General features: G+C 41.6%; 1 protein-coding gene across 3 annotated transcripts in view; it reads left to right on the top strand.

Annotated features, from left to right (window-relative positions):
* The window catches only part of ECPAS (Ecm29 proteasome adaptor and scaffold), a 100,624-nt gene that overhangs the window by 25,041 nt on the left and 56,322 nt on the right, over window positions 1-19,261 (top strand). For all 3 annotated transcript variants that reach the window (XM_028506366.2, XM_028506362.2, XM_036022046.1), the window contains exons 2-7: window positions 120-250; window positions 5,128-5,244; window positions 7,164-7,282; window positions 8,418-8,567; window positions 11,029-11,197; window positions 16,415-16,554. In XM_028506366.2, coding sequence (XP_028362167.1) covers window positions 120-250; window positions 5,128-5,244; window positions 7,164-7,282; window positions 8,418-8,567; window positions 11,029-11,197; window positions 16,415-16,554 — 826 coding nt within the window. The remainder of the gene's footprint in view (window positions 1-119; window positions 251-5,127; window positions 5,245-7,163; window positions 7,283-8,417; window positions 8,568-11,028; window positions 11,198-16,414; window positions 16,555-19,261) is intronic.

The following is a 19,261-nucleotide window of genomic DNA, read 5'->3' as shown; positions in this document are numbered from 1 at the left end:
TGGTTCCCGTTCTGCCTGGAGGATGTGCAGTGCGGTAAACGGGTTAAGCCATGAAGACAGTCAGTCTTGGTCGTGTTTGATTTGCTGAATTCTCCTTTTGTTTTCTTTTTACATTACAGATCAGCTTGAACGGGTTTTTTTACGACTTGGCCATGCCGAAACAGATGAACAGTTACAGAACATTATATCTAAATTCCTTCCTCCTGTTTTGCTCAAACTGTCTAGCACCCAAGAAGGAGTACGCAAAAAGGTAGGCAGGTTGGGATGGTTGGGGAATGAAGTGGTGAATAAATGGGTATATATCATGAAGTAAATTTTCTGTTCCTGTTGTTGAAATCTAGGTTCATGGTATAGCCTTTTGAAGTGGAGAGTACGTCTAGGGCCAGCTTACATGATTTCAAAGTAGCTTTTGAATGCTTAGCACAGCTGCATTTAGCACCAGCCGTGTACGCTTGGCATCAGTGCCAGATGATACAAGTGGGACAACTATTCTGGAAAGTATGGGGGCTTCATCTAAAATCCGTGCCTATTTGATTCCAAAAGGAAGCTCAGGTGATTGTGGGGCAAATACATCCTTTAATAACCGGCTGACTGTGAATATAACCTTAATTAAAAATAAGCCAAGTAAGCCCTGGCTGGTGTTGCTAAGTTTGTCGGAGCGTTGTTGCATACACCAGATTGTGGGTTCAGTTCCCGGTCAGGGCACATACGTAGGTTGTGGGTTCGATCCCCTATTGGAGCATGTGAGAACCAGCCAGTTGATGTTTCTCTCTCACATCGATGTTTCGCTTTCTCTTTCCTCTTCCTGTCCCTCTAAAAGCAATGAAAAAATGTCCCTGGGTGAGGATTGAAAAAAAAAAAAAAGCAAAATAAACCTTTTTGAAAACAAGAAGTTGTGTAGCTCCTGCTTGAAGATTCTATAAAGTCCTGTTACCAAGAGTTGCATAGCTGTCACATCAGGATTGTCTTTTTTGACCTAAATGTTTTGATGGAACATCTGCCCCCTTTATTTTTAACTAGTTCATTAGTCTCCCGGTCATTCGGACCCTCCGGGCCTTTGAGCCATGTCAAGTTTCATCCCTTGGGCTCCTCTGATTGATCGGCAAAGGCCTCCTGGAGGGCTGCCCTTACAGGGATTCTGAGGCCCATCCTGCTTTGGGTTCAATGGGGAAAGAGTATCTTTAAGAATGTCTGTTATGTTTGCAGGAAGGGATAGGGCGTCCTTGTTATATATTTGACATGCCTGTTGTTAATAGGGCTTCGCCGAGATAAATATGGGTTTGATAATGTCACTATTCTATTTAAAACCCCTCCACGGCCTTCTGATACCCTCAGGATAGTGAGGCCCTGTGCAGTTGGGTTGTGCTCCTGTGTTCAGCCTCGTCAGTTCTGTCCTTCATTTGGCAGATATTGACTGAGTTCTGTGTGCCAGGTGCTGGGGATGTGTCAGTGAGTGAGGGGAAGGGCTAGCTGGGGTGGAACGGGATTCTATGAGCAATATATTTGGGGCATAAAGGAGACGTACGTGTGTGTGTGTGTGTGTGTGTGTGTGTGTAGGAAGTAACCAGGCAGAGAGATGAGGGAGACCATCAGTGACAGAGGTGGCGCTGTGCAGAGGCGCGGCGCTGGGACAGAGTGTGAAGCCTGCAGGGAGGTAGGTGAAGAAGGCCAGTGTGACGCACCCAGTGCCCGAGAGGGCAAGTGGTGGGAGGGCAGGCACCGGGGCAAGGAGGCAGGGATTCCTGTGGGCAGTGATTTGAGAGGCCATGCATAAATAATTTCGACATGTGAGACTTTGAAGTCAGTGAAACTAGGAATTAATTTGCATTGACTCATCAATTTGCATTGATATGTCATTTTGGGTCTAATTTCATAATGTGTATTAGATTTAAGCAGGATATCCTGTTAAGGTAGCTGGGAATTTGTGGATAAATTGAGTGAAAGAGAAACAGAAATTTTAGATTTCTGCTGACATATCATTAGAGTATATTTCCTGTTTTAAGGCAAGTGAAGTGTGTTGTGTAGAGTTCTGCATTACAACTGACTTTGTTCACTCAGACACACCAGAGTAGCTGAAATGTAAAGACTGACTATAGCCAGTGTTGACATGACCGTGGGGCAACTGTAGATCTCAGAGACGGCTGGTAGGAGTGGAAACTAATTCTGTGACCACTTCAGAAAATTGTTGGGGATATTCTGAAGCTTATCGTATGCATGCTCCACGACCACGCATTTTCAGCCCTGAGTCAGTACACAACAGAAGTGTGTACATTTTACCCTGGCTGGCGTGGCTCAGTGGGTTGAGCGTGGGCTGCGAACCAAAGCATCGCAGGTTTGATTCCCAGTCAGGGCACATGCCTGGGTTGCAGGCGACGGCCCCCAGCAACCACACATTGATGTTTCTCTCTCTCTCTCTTCCTCCTTTCCCTCTCTAAAAATAAATAAATAAAATCTTAAAAAAAAAAAAAAGAAACGTGTACATTTTCACCAAAAGGCATGTGCAAGGGTGTTCATAGCAGCGTTGTTCATAATAGCCCAAACTGGAAAGAATCTAATGGCAATCAACAAGAGTATAGATAAATTGTACTATTTTTCTGCTAGAGCAATGAAAGTGAACTACTGATAGGAGCAATAACATGGATGAATTCACTCAAATATAGTGCAGAGTGAAAAATATTCAGACATGTGAGTTCATCCTGTGTGTCCCATTTATATTCAGGATGGGGTAAAGTAGGTTTACAGTTGTGAGTACACAAAACACAAGAGTTTTGTCTTATTAATTATTGTATTATTTTCTTTTTTTCAAAAAAACCAGGATTTTATTTATTTATTTTTAGAGAGGGCAAGGGAGGGGGAAGAGAGGGAAAGACACATCGATGGGAGAGAGAAACATTGATGGGTTGCTTCTCATAAGCTCCCCAACCAACTGGGGACCAAACTGGCAACCCAGGCACGTGACCTGACCAGGAATCGAACTGGTGACCTTTCCCTTCGTGGGACGACACCCAACTGACTCAGCCACATTGGTCACGGCTGGATTATTTTCCTTACCGACAACTGTGGAACTACTTTGTCCCATTTAAAAATGGTGCTAAAAATTAGCATGGTGGTTAGCAGTGAGGGAGGGGGCCAGGGGTGCAGGGCTTTTGTGGTTCTGGTGTTTCCTTGGTGTGTTTATTTCGTGAAAATTTATTGAGCCACATATTCTTGGTTGTGTAGTTTAGCTATATACTGTGCTTTAATTAAAAGGTACTAATAAATACAAGTGAATGAGTAGTAAGGAGAGCCGATATGGCCAACATAGTACACACCTGAGGATGGTAGTTCTGTAGGCTCACTGTAGAAGTTATCTGGTTAGCCAGAACTGGCTCAGCTGACTTCTTGATTTTTATGGCCTTCTAGAGGATCCTAGACAGTGGATAACCAAATTATGAAATAAATATTGAAGGTGACAAAATTGGCAGAAGAAAACTAAGCAGTTAATCCATTTAAAATAACTAAATGTTCTTAAAAAGAAGGCACGTAGTCGTGCATGGGGTTGCCTGTCTCCAGCAGTAACGGTTTTCTGTGGAGTCTGCCTGGGCATCCACGGGGGCGGCTTTGACTGTCGGGAGAGGCTGCGTCCTCTGGTCTGGCTCCTCGTGGTTCCCCGCCCTGTCGTCAGCTCTGTCCGTAGGTCTGGACCAGGCGGGACGTTTGGAAGAAGCACGCATGGTAGCGCGAGTCTGCAGGTCTCCGTTGAGGTATTGGTGGGCCTGAGGATGTTTCACACGGACAGACGCTTTAGTTTAGATGCATTGAACTCAGCTGTCAGTGTTCGGAAACGGTAAATGTGTGGACCTTGGAGTCAGATCTTGACTATGCCACTTGGCTGGCTCAGTGTCCCTGGATAAGTTTCTTTTTCCCCGAGCCTCTGCTTCCTCACCTGCAGAATGGGAGTGACGGTATCGCCTCTCTGTTGTTGTAAGAATCAGATGAGAGAAGGAATGCAAAAGGCTGTGCGCAGGTTTTTCAGAGGTCCTTGCTTAGCGAGTTACTCTCACTTTTATAGCGAGATTGGGACCATTTGACATAAGCCCCTGTGTCTTTCCACCTGTGGGAATGGACCTCTAGTTCTGCTGTCTTTCCCACGTACAGGACAGGGAACTTGTTACTGCTTAATGCTCTTCAGTAGAATCAGATGATCTTCAGAAAAAAGTAACAATTCCTCAGCATTTTACCCAGTACCTTTTATCATCTGGGCCCTGCTTTTATCGCTTCCCACCCTGTGTTCCCATTAGCCACGGTACGCAGTGCTGTCTCCCACTCCGCACCTCCTCGTAACCGGTCTGTGCTCGGAGATCTGTCTGATCTCCAGGACTCGGTGTTCTCGTCCTCCTCCGAAGCCCTTGATCTGCCAGATACTGGCTCTTCTGGAAGCCTGCTGTACCTTTCTCTTTTTTTGTAGCATTCAGTGGTGCCTGTTCGTTTGGGCTGCTGTAACAAAGCACCACAGCCTGGGGTGACTTAAACAACAAATACCTGTTTCCCGCAATTCTGGAGGGTGGGCGTCTGAGATCAGGGTGTGGGCGTGGCTGGGTTCTGTGTGCGTAGACCCTTCACAGTTTATAGAAGGCGGCCTTCTTGCTGTCTCCTCGCATGGCAACAGGAGAGAGAATTCTGGTTTCCTCATCCGCTTGAAAGGACACCAACCCCATCATGGAGGCCCGATCCCCATGATCTCATCCAAACCTAGTTACGTCCCCACGTCGGCACACTGGGGTTTAGGGCTTCACGGCACGACTTCCGGGGAGACACACACACTCAGTCCACACCTGGTGTGTTTCACGCCTTTGTTCGCAGGTCTTCTGGGAGACTGCGCCTCTGCGGAGGCCCAGCGCAGCCTGGGTCAGCTGAAGGGCAGGGTAGAAATACATTCACTAGTGAGTCTGGTGCATGGGTTCTTGGGGAATATCGTATACTCCCTTTGTGGGATGAAAAATTCACCTTTTTAAAGAAAACGAAGTAGCTTTATTTATCAGAGCAAGGACTGTCTGAGAAATGAATTGGTTTTGTAATTCTCAGATAAGCAGTGCCTGAGAAATGAGTTATGATCAGTAATTTCAGTTCATATTTTCTGTATTCCAGGTAATGGAACTGTTGGTCCACCTGAACAAGCGTATAAAGAGCCGCCCCAAAATACAGCTGCCAATAGAGACGCTGCTGGTGCAGTACCAGGACCCTGCCGCGGTCTCCTTCGTCACGGTGAGTGTTTGCCTTGGAGTGTTCTCTGACGGAGGGTAGGTTTCTTCCGTGACGTTTACCAGATGTCGTCAGTGTGTTGGCAACTTAGAATTTTACTGTGCGCTCTTTCTAAATGAAGCACGAGGTGTTTTTCTCTGTAGTGACACGCTGTTTTACCGCTGAGTGCTGATCCAGAGGAACTGTTGCCATTAAGGAAATGTTAGGAAGAGGTTCGTGTTTGGGGTGCTTGCCTCGGGCAAAGGAATGTTGGTGAAATGACTTGCCAGATATTTTGATCTTTAAAAGAACAATTTGATTCTTAGTAAAAGGTTATATGAGACCAGTATACGCAGAGAGAAGGGTTATGCAGCATGGGCGTGAATGAAGGCTAATAGAAGAAGAAAAGGGAAGGCTGAATTTTAAAAGCATCAGTGTTTCTTATATCTATAGTATATTTAGAAAGGTATCCTTTAAAAATGGGTTAAACTGAAGCTGGTATGAAATATTCCTCTCGAATTATTTGTCTTCATGAAAATTAAATATAAAACAATGTGTGAGGACAGGTGGTGTTTCTTTCCTGGTGCTTGTAGTTCTAGCATTGTGGCAGAATCTGTTGGGTCTTATCGAACATCTGGATTTCAGGCCTTTGGAGCCACCTGCTGGTCCAGACGTCTTGTCTGTGCCTGCTGCGGACGTAGGCCGCCATTGCAGATGCTCCTGTCTTTCAGCACATAGGAACACTGTGTGCCAGTAAAGTTGCCAAGAAGAATGGCTCTAAAGGAAAGGGGTAACCTCATTGAAGGGATTTAGAACTACGAATTGGCAGTTACGAAATATTGTCAGTAATATTGTTAAGAGGTAGGTGGGTACTTGAAATATTAGGGGGACGACTTCTAAAGTATATAATTGTCTAACCACTATGCCATACACCTGAAACTAATACAAAGTAGTCTTGAATGCACACTGTTATTGAAAAATAAAATTAACAAAAGAAGGGGAGCCCCGACCAGGTGGCTCAGTTGGTTGGAGCGTTGTCCTGTTCAACCAAAAGGTTGCAGGTTCGATTCCTGATTGCTGTAGCAGGGTATCGGAGGCAACCAATCAGTGTTTCTCACATAGATATGTCTTTCCCTCTCTCTCCCTTTCACTCTCCCTGAAATCAATAAACATTTTCTGTAGTGAGAATTAAAAAATAAGAAGAAGAAGAAAAGAAAGGGGTAACCTTAGGAAGTACGTTCTAAAGTGAAGAATCTTTCTGAAAAGCAGACCTTTATATTACGTATAAAGCCAGATATGCACTGATGAGTTTGCTTAAAATGAGGCATTCACAGAGGCTGTAGTGATGCGGACACAGTGGCAGCACTCGGCTCCCCTTGGTCCGTCGTCAGTTGGCCAGCTGCTGGAGCGAGGTACCGGAGTGCTGCAGTGTACTGAGGTTGTTTTAGTGATAGACCCGTTGGGGAGGGGCAGCCTGGGATTTAACACGTGGTCTCTTCTTAGCTTGAAAGGATTGTCGTGACAAACCCGGGAGATCTGATACTATGTGTAGTGTGTAGATTTAGAGCAAATGATTACTTTGTTCTTTTCAGTGAAAGTAATTGCATGTATGAGTACTTCCCTCCCAGCTTTATTGAGGCATAATGAACAAATAAAATTGTATATGTTTAAAACATACGGGGTGATACTTTGCTATATATGTACATGAATGCTTTGGGTTAGGTGTTGCTCCCTCACATGAAGCCCATCCTAAAGCAAGCCTTTTGAAGAGATGGGGCTGGGGTTCATTCTGAAACATAATAGTTGGTTAAACTACAATAAACATGGGATAACATGTGGAAGGAGGATGTGGTTCATTTGTTACAACTCCCTGTTATCAATCACATATTGATGTTGAAATCCTAGAGTCTTCACACTCACTTGCTTTTCTCTCACTGCCTTAGAACTTCACTATAATTTATGTAAAGATGGGCTATCCTCGCCTGCCGGTGGAAAAACAGTGTGAACTGGCCCCCACGCTTCTCACTGCAATGGAGGGGAAGCCCCAGCCCCAGCAGGACAGGTAAGCTTCCCCCAGTTCCGTCCCTTCCCTGCTGTGGGAGGCCACAGTTGCCATCCAGCCTTGGGGCCGCACCTTTGGTTTCATCTGAGCTCCCTCCGCTGACAAGCAGTCGAATTCTCTGTGTCACCTCGGCTCAATGTGATTGCCTTTTTAATACTATTATAAAATTTCTTAATGTGAGCATTTTGAAAAATATGCACAGTTAATGTCATTTTTCTCAATCTAAGTGCATTTTTGTCAATGATTTTGAAGCAGCTAATTTTTTTGTGATTGCAAAAATGAGAGTTATAAAATACTTTTCATCAAAACATGTCTGTCTTGGGGGATATAAGGTCTCAGAGCAGTTTCCTTAAGGAACACATCACTCATTTATATTAACACGGGGCTGGGAGAAGTGGGCAGGTTTCGATGACACCCTGTGTTTCTGGGCTGGGCCCAGAGTCCTGTGTGGCCGCTGTGTGGTGGTGAGAGTCATCAAGAAGTTGTGGAGGAAAGGTGGAGTTCAGTAATGGTTTCAGCTCACCTTTTTAGAATATATACATTTTATAAAGAGAGACCATAATTCAGGTATTTACAAGTGAAATCAATAAACATTAACAAGCATTGTTTGAAACTGTTTTGATAGGTTTTGAGAATAGCAAAAGGTGTTGTGAGACATGGAATTATTGAAGCTGTGTTACTTATATTCCTAGTGGAAATTTTAATCTTATGTGTCAGATATTGACATGATTGATTGTTAATTTTCTTAGCTTTAGAATAACTTTAATTAACTGGAAAGGAAAAAATTTTATTGAAAGGACATGTTATGAGTTGAATTTTACTTAAGGTTTAATATAAAATCTCTGATGCTGACAGATATTAAAACTGAACCCATATTATGCATATTTTTTTCTGGTGCTTCTGGAGATGAGCCTGATGCGCTAAATGCCAGTTATTACTCAGTACACTGAAATGTCAGTAAGAAGGAAATCTAGGCCCATCCCTAGATTAGGACTGTGTAAGTTAGTGGTATTGAAAATGAATGATCCCTGCTGTAATTGCCACTTTTTGTTATGCGATTTTTGTTTTGTCTATTATTTCATGTATAAAAGCTGTGTTTTTTAAGTAGTTGCAATAAATGTAATTGTTTTTTCAGCTTAATGCATCTTTTAATACCAACCCTTTTTCACATGAAATACCCCGTTGAATCATCAAAATCAGCTTCTCCGTTCAATCTTGCTGAGAAACCAAAGACTGTGCAGCTGCTCTTGGACTTCATGCTGGATGTCCTCCTGATGCCTTACGGGTAAGCTGAGGAACTGGAAACGAAACAAAACCACTGTGTTCGTGACTGCTTTTAACTGTGTGGAGCTAAGTACTGTTTTAAATGCTTCAGCTTTCACGTGAAAATGGATGACTCTCAGACTTTTTGCTGCGGCCATGACCTCTTCTGAACTCCAGCCTCACTGCTTACTGACCTTACAGGTGTGGAGTTGCTGTTGTGATTTCAGACTCAGCCTGTCCAAGCTGATATCAGCTTTCCCCCATACAAATCGTTCCTGCTCTTTACTCTCCGTGATGGTTCTGTGATAAGCTGTGGCGATTCTCTTAGCCATGTAGGCGTACAATTGTAAGTTGCCTCCAGCTTTCCTCTTGCTTGTTGCTAGGCATCAGTTCCACAATGTCTCCTCCCCTCTCCTCCACGTGTCCTGGAGCTGGTCCCGCTTGCAGCCATCTAGTATTGGCTCTTTTCAACTGTGGTCACCACTTTCTCCCCAGCTACTCTTCTCTGAAGCTCTCTGCACCGCCATAGAGTTTCCTGATGTTTAAAGCACAGGTATCATCGGGTCATGCCTTACAATTCTTAGGCCGTAGTTTTCAGTCAGACATGTACTCATGTATTCATGCACTCAGATGTGTCCTTGCCTTTCTGTGTTTTAAGAGGATACAGTTTTCTCTGATTAGAATGCTTCCCCCATCAAAGAAAGAAATACTGAAAGAAACAGTAGCTAAAAACCACTTTGAGAAAAGCATCTCGAAGTAGCTTAGATGTCAACTGTATGTACCATTAATCACCCATCTGTACGTATTGCCGCTTTGTGTTTTTATTGCGTTGTTCGCATGTCCATCTTCCCTAATACACTGGAGCTTCTTGAACAAGACCTGTTTTGTCTAGCTCTGGTCCTGGGCGTAGTGCCCTAATTGTGACCTGCATCCAGCCTACTTATTTCCTGGGTCGTCCTGCTGCCGGAGATATTTTTCTCAAATACTGTAAGGTTGGATGTGGTGCCCCAGACCATCCATCTCCATCTGGACGTGAGAGTTCATGCTGTACAGTTTCTTTCCTCTCCGGCCGACACTCCTCCCACCTCTCTAGCTTGATGGCTTTGTTTTCTGGACCTTGAGACATTTCCAGTAACCTCTACCTGTTTACTTCCACTACCTCTGTCATATCATTTCTTATGTCATCTGATGGCATGTCAGATGATGTGGTGTTATTGTCCTGCCTGCTCCAGGTGGCAGAGACTCTCGGTCTTACACCTCCTCGTGTTTCTCTGTCCTGTGTTCAGGACGAGGTTTTGTACATTGTTAGTGGTTCAGGAGTTATTGATGGGTTTGCTCGCTGACACTGGTCTTGCTGTAACTTAGAATTCGATGAATCCCTCCTTTATACTCGTTAAATCAGGAGGAGGCAGCCGGATTTGCCAGGTGATGATGACTTTGGTAAATAAACTTTGAAATCCAGGTTTAACTTAGTCTCATAATGTACTTAAATCAGTGATTCCTCAATTTGTTCCTACCAGTGAGAATTTGCCTTGTTTGTATAAAAATATAGTGATTCCTTAACAGATTTCTTTGTTTTTTAAAGATGAATTTAGGAATTGAATAAATATGCGTATAAGTAATGTGGTATAATTGACTATTCCATCAGGATCTGAGTGTTTTAATTTTTATTATAATGGATATTTTATTTTGATATTCAGTCTGGTGATTTGTCACCATATACTTTTAGAATTTGAAGGAACTTGAGTTAATATTTATATAGAAATTTTTATTGTGTAGGAATACCAGTTTGATTGGATCAAAAAGAATTTACCAGAATTCTTATTTTTAATCTATGTAAACTAACAATGAAATAGAACTATAAATTAAATAATTAAAAGCTGTGAAGGGTTTTGAACTTACAGTGGGAAAAATGAATTCTTTTTTCATCTTTGAGTCTTTTTTTATTTTAGGAACATAATGTGCTTGTGAGCTAAGTGGTTTCAGTAAGTTTTGTAATACAGGGATGTAAGGAATTCAAGGAGAATTGAAAGTGAATTGCAACTCAGAACTAGAAATGACTGTAGAAGTATTCTCTGCTTTGAGTATAGAGCAATAGTTTTTTATCCTTCCCCCCACTCTGTGATCAACAAACATTTTTCTGTATTCGTCAATTAAAAACTCAGAATGCAATGGGTTCATAGAGACTCTTAGAACAATAGTGTATAGATTGAGAGTGAACAAAATACTTATATTTATTGTTGGCAGCTATTAGAGTGCATTTGTAATCAGGTTGAGCAGATATACTCTTACGTTTAATTTACTGAAGATGTAAATACCTGTTTTAAATACCTTTAATGTTTTTCTTTTGTGATGAAATTCTACTTTTAAGTTTTTATTCGTCCAGAAAAATTCTGTGTGAGGAATGTATATAATCGAATGTATTATATATGCATGCATATGTATATGTTTTAATAGAAAATAAATTTCTGTTTCCTTTCCAGATATGTGTTAAATGAATCCCAGAGTCGCCAAAATTCATCTTCAGCACAGGGTTCTTCTTCAAATAGTGGGGGAGGTTCTGGAATACCACAGCCTCCCCCAGGAATGAGCTTTTATGCAGCTAAACGAGTTATTGGTGATAACCCATGGACACCGGAACAGCTGGAGCAGGTACCACATGCTGCTCATTCCTAATGCAGCTCAGCCCTGTGCACGGGCCCCTCTGCAGTCTATGAGCGCGTGTGCAGCACGATTCCAGTGTACACAGGCTCTCTAATGAAATACGTTTGCAAGGAGCCGTTGATGGGATGTGTTCTCTTTGCCGAGTCAGTTACTTGTTGGAGCCCCAGGGAAAGGGCGGGGGGTGGGTAGTGCTTTCTGTTTTTCTAATATTGACTACATCTCAAGTGTGAAATACAGTGCACTTATAAATTGAGTATATTTAGCTTTCTCTAATTTTAGTTTTAGTTGTGGGTTTAACAATTATTTAGGTGCTTTGGTGCAGTTAATTTATCCTGCATCATTCAGCATTTTTAGAGCTGTACCTTTTGTGTGAAGCGAGGATCTCCTGTACTCACCAGTGACAGTGTGGGGGGAAGCATGACACCCTTTTATATTTCTTCCCGGTAATGTAAAGATTGGCATTAAGAATTTTATTCTGGATTTAAACAGGGCACAGATGTTCTCTGAGCAGTGTTTTAAAAAGACGGGTGCTCTGCAGAGAGGGTGCCTCCCTGTGTCTGTGTCACCAGGCACCACAGGGAAGAGCAGATGCGATCAGTTTGTGATTGTTTGGGAATTCAGGCAACATGGGTTGGTCCTCCCATCCTTCCTTTATGTCTCCGTGGCAGTCTGAGCGATTGGGTCATTTTCTGTTTGGGGATGTGAGTGATCACTGGTCAAAACAGTGTTCCAAGGAGAAGGGAAGAGGCAAGTGGGACATTTTTCCACTCACAGATTTATAGAATGATTTGTTCAGCAAGGGCTGTGTGCAATTAGATTTCCTTCTTCACGTTTTATAGACTTTTTTTCTCCTTAAGCCATGATGTAAGAAAGAAAGGTAAATAATAACAGAAGCTACTCTTTATTGAGTGTGAACTATACTGATGAGTACTTTGAATTCATTATCTCATTTAATCCTTACAGCAACCCAGTGAGTCTAGAAATTTGACTTTCATTTTGTAAAAGGGTTTGAGATTCCCCGTGGTCTCATTTCTAGGAGTAGGCTTTGAATCCAGTTTTGTCTGAGGGCTAAAGCTGTATGTGCTGGAGAACAGTTGCTAACATTAAACTCTGATTTGCTGTTGGCCAATATTTGCTCATTCTAAGGGTCTCTGTGTGCCTTTTGTCAATTTCATAATCTAGCGTTGAGAGGAACAGTTCAGCTTCAAGGATGAAAACCATTTTCCTCTAATTTTTAAATCTTTTTTGTTTTACATTTTTCCTTCCAGATAAGCAGCTTTTGTTTTGATAAAGTTAACAATAATGTAAAGGTTCAGAACATTACAAAGAGAAGTTAAGGATGACCTGGAATCCTGCCACCCTGGTTTGCCATTCATCCACGGCCCGCGCTGTGTGTGTGCGCGTACACACAAGTACAGTTGTGCTCCGTGTCCTGGGTCCGACACAAATAACGCCCCCTTTTTAGCACAAAATCTCTTATTACAAAATCATAAGCATGTAATTGTGTGACATAAAAATATCACACTCAAGCACGCCATGTGACATTTCAGGTGAAATGTTCAAATTAAAACTATAAATTATTACACCCATATCACTACCCTGCCAACCACACTCAAGCAGGCCTCTCTTCTGCTGGACCCTGTGTTTTTATGTATCATGTAATGCATTATTTTTAGTTCACTTTTTAGAATTAACAGTACTGTATGTTTCAGACCATAAGATGCACCTAGGTATTAGAGGAGGAAAATCAGAAAAAATTTTTGAAGCAAAAATGTGGTAAAATATTTAATAACATAAATAACATATTTCACCAATGTAAATGTAAACAGAACTCAACAGCAGCATTAACAACTATTATTCCTCCCAAATTTGCAGGGGGGTGGTGGTGAAGTGCATCTTATAGTCTGAAAAATATGGTACCTATCAAGTTTTTAAAAAATGTCATCCCTTTTAATACCCGTATACAATTTAATTATATGTAAACCACATAGCTTTCTATCGATGGACATTAGTATTGTTTTCAGTTTTCTTTGAACATTTTTTTTCTTTTTATCTTTGTGTATCTTTGTGTATTTGGACTTCCATATCTTCCCTTTTTTATGTCTTAAGTAAATGTTTGAGTCTTTTCTTTTTTTTTAATATATTTTATTGATTATGCTATTACAGTTGTCCCATTTTCCCCCTTCTCTCCCCTCCACCCTGTACCCCCTCTCCCACCCACATTCCTCCCACTTTAGTTCATGTCCATGTGTCATACTTATGAGTTCTTTAGCTTCTACATTTCCCATACTATTCTTGCCCTCCCCCTGTCTATTTTCAACCTACATTCTATGCTAGTTATTCTCTACACCTTTTCCCCCTCTCTCCTCCTCCCACCCCCCTGTTGGTAACCCTCCATGTGACCTCCATTTCTGTGGTTCTGCTCCTGTTCTACCTGTTTGCCTAGTTTCTTTTGGTTTTGCTTTAGGTGTGGTTGTTAATAATTGTGAGTTTGCTGTCCTTTTACTATGCCTATTTTTTCTTTATCTTCTTTTCTTAGATAAGTCCCTTTAGCATTTCATAAAATAAGAGCTTGGTGATGATGAACACCTTTAACTTGACCTTATCTGAGAAGCACTTTATCTGCCCTTCCATTCTAAATGAGAGCTTTGCTGGGTAGAGCAATCTGGGATGTAGGTTCTTGTCTTTCATGACTTGGAATATTTCTTTCCAGCCCCTTCTTGCCTGTAATGTCTCTTTTGAGAAATCAGCTGACAGTCTGATGGGAATTCCTTTGTAGGTTACTGTCCCCTTATCTCTTGCTGCTTCTAGGATTCTCTCCTTTGTTTTTACCTTGGCTAATGTAATTATGATGTGCCTTTGTGTGTTTCTTCTTGGGTCCAACTTCTTTGAGGTTCTCTGAGCTTCTTGGATTTCTTGGAAGACTATTTCTTTTGCCAGATTGGGGAAATTCTCCATTATTATTTGTTCAAATACGTGCTCAATTTGTTGCTTTTCCCCTTCCCCTTCTGGTACCCCCTATAATTTGGATGTTGGAACATTTAAAGATGTCCTGGATGCTCTTATGCTTCTCCTCGTTTTTTTGAATTCTTATTTCATCATGCTTTCCTGCTTGGTTGATTCTGTCTTCTTTCTGGTCCACTGTATTGTTTTGAGACCCAGTTTCCATCCCTTCATTATTGGCTCTCCTCCGTATATCTTCCTGCATCTCTTTTGTGGTAACCTGCATCTTTTCATCTAATTTGCGGCCAAAATCAACCAATTCCGTGAGCTTTCTGATCACCAGTGTTTTGAACTGTGCATCTGATAGATTGGCTATTTCTTGGTCGCTCAAAAGGATGAGTCCTGGGGGACTGATCTGTTCTATTGGAAACATGTCTCTCCCTGTCTCTCCTTTTTTTTTTTTTTTCCCGGTCTGGTTGCTCTTGTTAGGTGGGGGGCGGAACCTTAGGTGTTCATCAGGGCTGGGCACCCTGGTTGTTAGATTGTGACATTATATGTGGGGGCGGGGGCAGGGGCAGGGGCAGGGGCAGGAGGAAACAATGGCGGTAGTTCCGTTCTCCTGGAATCTCAGTCTCTTCTCTGGGATCCTGGGCTGCGAGCTCTGCCCTGGTTTGCAATCGCCTCCTCACTGGGTCCGCCAGCCGCAGCCTGCGTACTCAGGGATCACCGCTGCGCTCTTGCGCCCCAGATGGCTGTCGCGCCGATTTCGCGCCCAGTTTTCCCTGACTTCCGTGTGCTGCCGACCCGCACCCGCCGGGCTCGTCCACTCCTACCAGTCTGGATGTACGGGTCTACTTCAACTTCTTGGCTGTCCGACTTCCATTCAGATAAATCCTCTGTCAGTTCTGGATGTTCTTCTGGTTGTAAATTGTTGTTGTTCTAATCTTGGTGGTGCGAGGAGGTACGGTGCGTTCACCTATTCCTCCATCTGCCAGAAGTCCGAGTCTTTTCTATTGTAACTCTCCTTACAAATAAGTTGTGTAGAACAGGAGGAAAGGCAGGCCTTTTTATGATCTTTGTATACCTTTTAAAATTGTATCCTTTGTCATTTAATAATTTTAAACTGTATCAATTCTAACTCACATAGATAACAACTATTATGTAATTGATTTCTTAAGGTAAATATAAAGTTTTACTACCCAGGTGTATTTATTTTAGAGTTGTTTTTAGTTCAATTCACAGCTACTTTACATTGCATGCAGTCCCAAGCAGAATCTCTCGTTAGTTTGGGTTTCATTTTATGGCCGTACTGATACATTAATTACATTGCATGCTATTTGATGAGAAATTCGCCTGCATTGACTAGTGTATGTTTCAAATCAGATTGTTTTCCATATGTAAGAACATTGAGGACAAGAATTAGTATTTTAACCATGGGGTGGAACGCCAAAGAATGTTGAGTTGAGTTCCTTTTGAACAAACCGTGAAGTACTTTGTCTCTAATATATCACCATTCTTACCTGGAGGCTCCAGATTTGGGCTTCAGTTTAAGGTTTTGTCATTGTAGAGAGGTTTTGTATCCTAAGTAGGAAGGTGGTGTATTATAATTGTCTTGGAGTCTTAGAGACTTGGGTTTGCATCCTGCCTTCATCACTTGTTAACTACATGTCTTAATATCTTAAGCCTTGCCTCACTTTCCTCATCTGAAAAATGGGTATGATAATACCCCATATTCCCTTTGTGACAGTATGGATGGACCTGGAGAACATTATGCTAGTCAGAGAAAGACAAATACCATGTGATTTCACAGATATGTGGAATCCAATGACAAACTGAAGTAACGAGGCAAATGGGGACAGATTCATAGACGGAGAGCAGGCGACAGCTATGGGGGGCGGGGAGGTTAGAGGGTGGAGGGATTGAGCAAAAAGGAGAAAGGACTCATGGACAGGGACAACAGTTGGTGATTGCTGAGGGGGAGAGGGGTATAGGGGACAAAATGGTAATGGAAAAAAATATAAGGATTAAATCAAAAAACAAAAACAACAATAAAAATACCTCATAGATTGTGAGGATTGAATAAAGTCATGACTCTGTGTGCCTGAGTGCAGTCCCTGGCGCATTGTACGTGTGAATAGGAGCTGCTACTCTTGTTTCTATTAATCCTTGGTTTATGGCCGTACTGATACGTTAAATGGTATTTTTGGTTGGTGGCCTCTGTTTCTCTGATCACCGTTTCTTCTTGCCTTCATTTATCCACAGTGCAAACTGGGCATAGTTAAATTCATAGAAGCTGAGCAGGTGCCTGAACTTGAAGCCGTTCTCCACCTGGTGATTGCTTCTAGTGACACGCGCCACAGCGTGGCGACGGCCGCGGACCTGGAGCTGAAAAGCAAGCAGAGGTAAACGGCATCTCTTAAACTCTCAAAACTGGAAAGAAGCTGGATTTCTAAAAGCTTGCTCAGCACATATTTGTTCTTTTAGGGTCTTATGTAGTGAAGCATTCAGTTTATGAGATTATGAAGGGTACTTAATTTGTAATGACAGCTTGTTTAAGAAGCAGAGTTCTGTGTAAGAAGAAGAAATGCTGTTTGGAGAAACAGTTACAACTAGAAGGGGTTAGGATATTACTGTAAGAAGTGAGACCTTAGGTTAGGTAAATGAACTTAAAGAACTGATGTTCAGAAAAATGTCATTTTTCTTATATAGTTATCATTTTTTATTTTCTTATACCTCAAACCATTTGAGATGGTTTTTGATAAAGGATGTATAGGTATTATGGTTAATACAGTGTAACTCAGATCCCATGAAAAGAGATGCTGAATAGATGTTAATTCACATAGGAGGAAATACAAATAGTAAATAGGTTCATAGAAAATATTATAAGAAATCAAATCGATACAAGATAAAACAATGTTGTACAGGTTGTACCCATTGGTAAATAAAATTGTGTAATGGTTGATAAACCCTTTTAAGTTTCTTTTGAAAGTACTCTTCTTATGCCTTGTTGATTTGCATTATTATTTGAAATAATTTTTGGAAAGCAGTTTGCAGTAAGTAATGAATCATAAAAATCTTTATAATCTTTTATCTAAATCTTGTAGGAATTTATCTTAAGAGAATTATTTAAAAGAAGAAAATGATTATACTTAGAAAAATATTATAAATTTGCTCATTGTATTCCTCTAATAGTGAGAAAATGGAAAAATCAAATTTTCACAATAGGGGAATGGTTAAGTAAGTTAGCTATGTGTATATGGAATGTTATATAACTTCCAAAATAGTTATAAAAATAATAAAGCAACATGTAAATTGCCTCCAAGTAATGATAAATTGATAAATCAGAATACAAAATGTTATGTGTACTGATTTAAAAAGATGATGTGGAAAGACTGAAGAATAACATAAAATATTAAAGGCAGTTGAATGCTGATAAGGTGATACAGCTTTGTAAAGGCTCCATATGTTGTAGTCTTTTCCTTCCTAAGAAACTGGTACAAGGAGCCGCAGCAGTGGAAGGAAATTAACCCCACTGTGCCTGTGGTTTGCGTGTTGAACGTGTACTGACTGTGTGTGCGGTGGCGGTGGGGGCGGCCTGCCACTGGCGGGCATGCGGAGTAGCGTACGGGAAGAGTGTGTTCGCCGTGGGGTTAATTCCGGTCATGCCTCTTGCTGATCCTCTGAATCTGGAAGACTCACTTGCCAGGACTTGGGAAAATGAGAAAGTTGCTCTAGCATGTACTTAACATTCCCTCCCCCTGCCCAAGTCTAAAATTCCTTCATGCTCCTTAGAACTATGTATTTTTTTGGTATCCCTTTTGAGGAATTTATTTGGTTTCGAAATATCCAAATAATTTCCTTTAAAACTTCTCATTGTGTTTCAACTGGCTCTATTCGTTATACCATGTAGCGGGTTGGATTGTTGGAAATACAAATGTGGTGCTTAAGTGTTAGTTTTGGTTCTATTAAGTGCATGCATTTTTCCATTAAATAATACAACATTGTTGAGATAAAAAGCAAGTTGAGAACAATATACAGATATTATCTCATTTCGTTAAATAAGGATTCCAAAGTATCTGTTCAAGTGATGCATCTGTTGATCTATTTTTAAAAGTCTATCTATGTGCCATTCCTGTCCACCCATGTTCATGCATAGGAAAGAAGTCCAGAAAAAGATACACAGCAGAGGTAGTGGTTTCTGAAAAGGGACTAGAGTAGGATATGGTGCGGATTATAAGGAAGTTTATTTTCTATGTTGTTTTTGAATTTTTACAACAAAAAACTAAAAGTAGAAAGATGGCAAGAGGAGAAGCAGAAGGAACAGGGAAAATTATCACTAATGGTTAGCCACTACTAAGTTTTAAGTTTTTACTTTCTTTTACTAAAGTGTTTGGTCAAAGATCTCTAAACCTGCAGTATTCCTAGAAGGGAGACAGTGGTGGAGCTTGAGGATTAGTTAGTAGCAATCAGCTGAGGAAGGATGTAGGCGAATAATAACTAAGCTGTAATGGAGAGTGACTTTGAAGATAGTGAAATCGTGGATACACAAAAAGGAGCAGATTAACAAGCTATTAATAAAGAAGAGATGGATTAGAAAAGCAGCCAGAGCAGCAGGATGATTTGTGTTTGCACAAGTAAAGCATACCTTGAAAGCAGAACCAATGTCAAAAAGGCAGAGAGAAGACAGTGTGGTTAAATCTTGCTAACCGAGTGCAAGGCGGGATTGAGCTCATTGTTGCTGGGTTTGTAAAGTGACTGGGTGGGGTGCTGCAGAGGGTGGGTGCCAGCCACCAGTCACGTGACATCCTGATTCACCGTACTGTGGGGCTCAAGGAGGACTTTGTCTTAATGACCACCGGCAGCACGAGTGACTGCTCTGTAGAATTAGATGCCAAAACTGCAAGTGTGCGCTGGTAGATAGGAAAGAGGGACGCTGGCAATCACAGTGACACAATGTTAGGAAAATGTGATGGCTGTGAGCTTCCTAGGGTTGTGTCCTTAATGGGTAAAAACTTTTTGTCACCCTCCTTATCACTTTTGAATTTCCAAGTGAGTGAATTTCCAAGTGATTCAGAGAAGATTCGTGTGCCAGGGCTCTTTGGCCCCGGG

The sequence above is a fragment of the Phyllostomus discolor genome, chromosome 3, assembly GCF_004126475.2.
Source record: "Phyllostomus discolor isolate MPI-MPIP mPhyDis1 chromosome 3, mPhyDis1.pri.v3, whole genome shotgun sequence".
Lineage (NCBI taxonomy): Eukaryota > Metazoa > Chordata > Mammalia > Chiroptera > Phyllostomidae > Phyllostomus > Phyllostomus discolor.
Note: the sequence above shows the minus strand (reverse complement) of the source record. Positions and strands in the feature narration are given on the sequence as shown.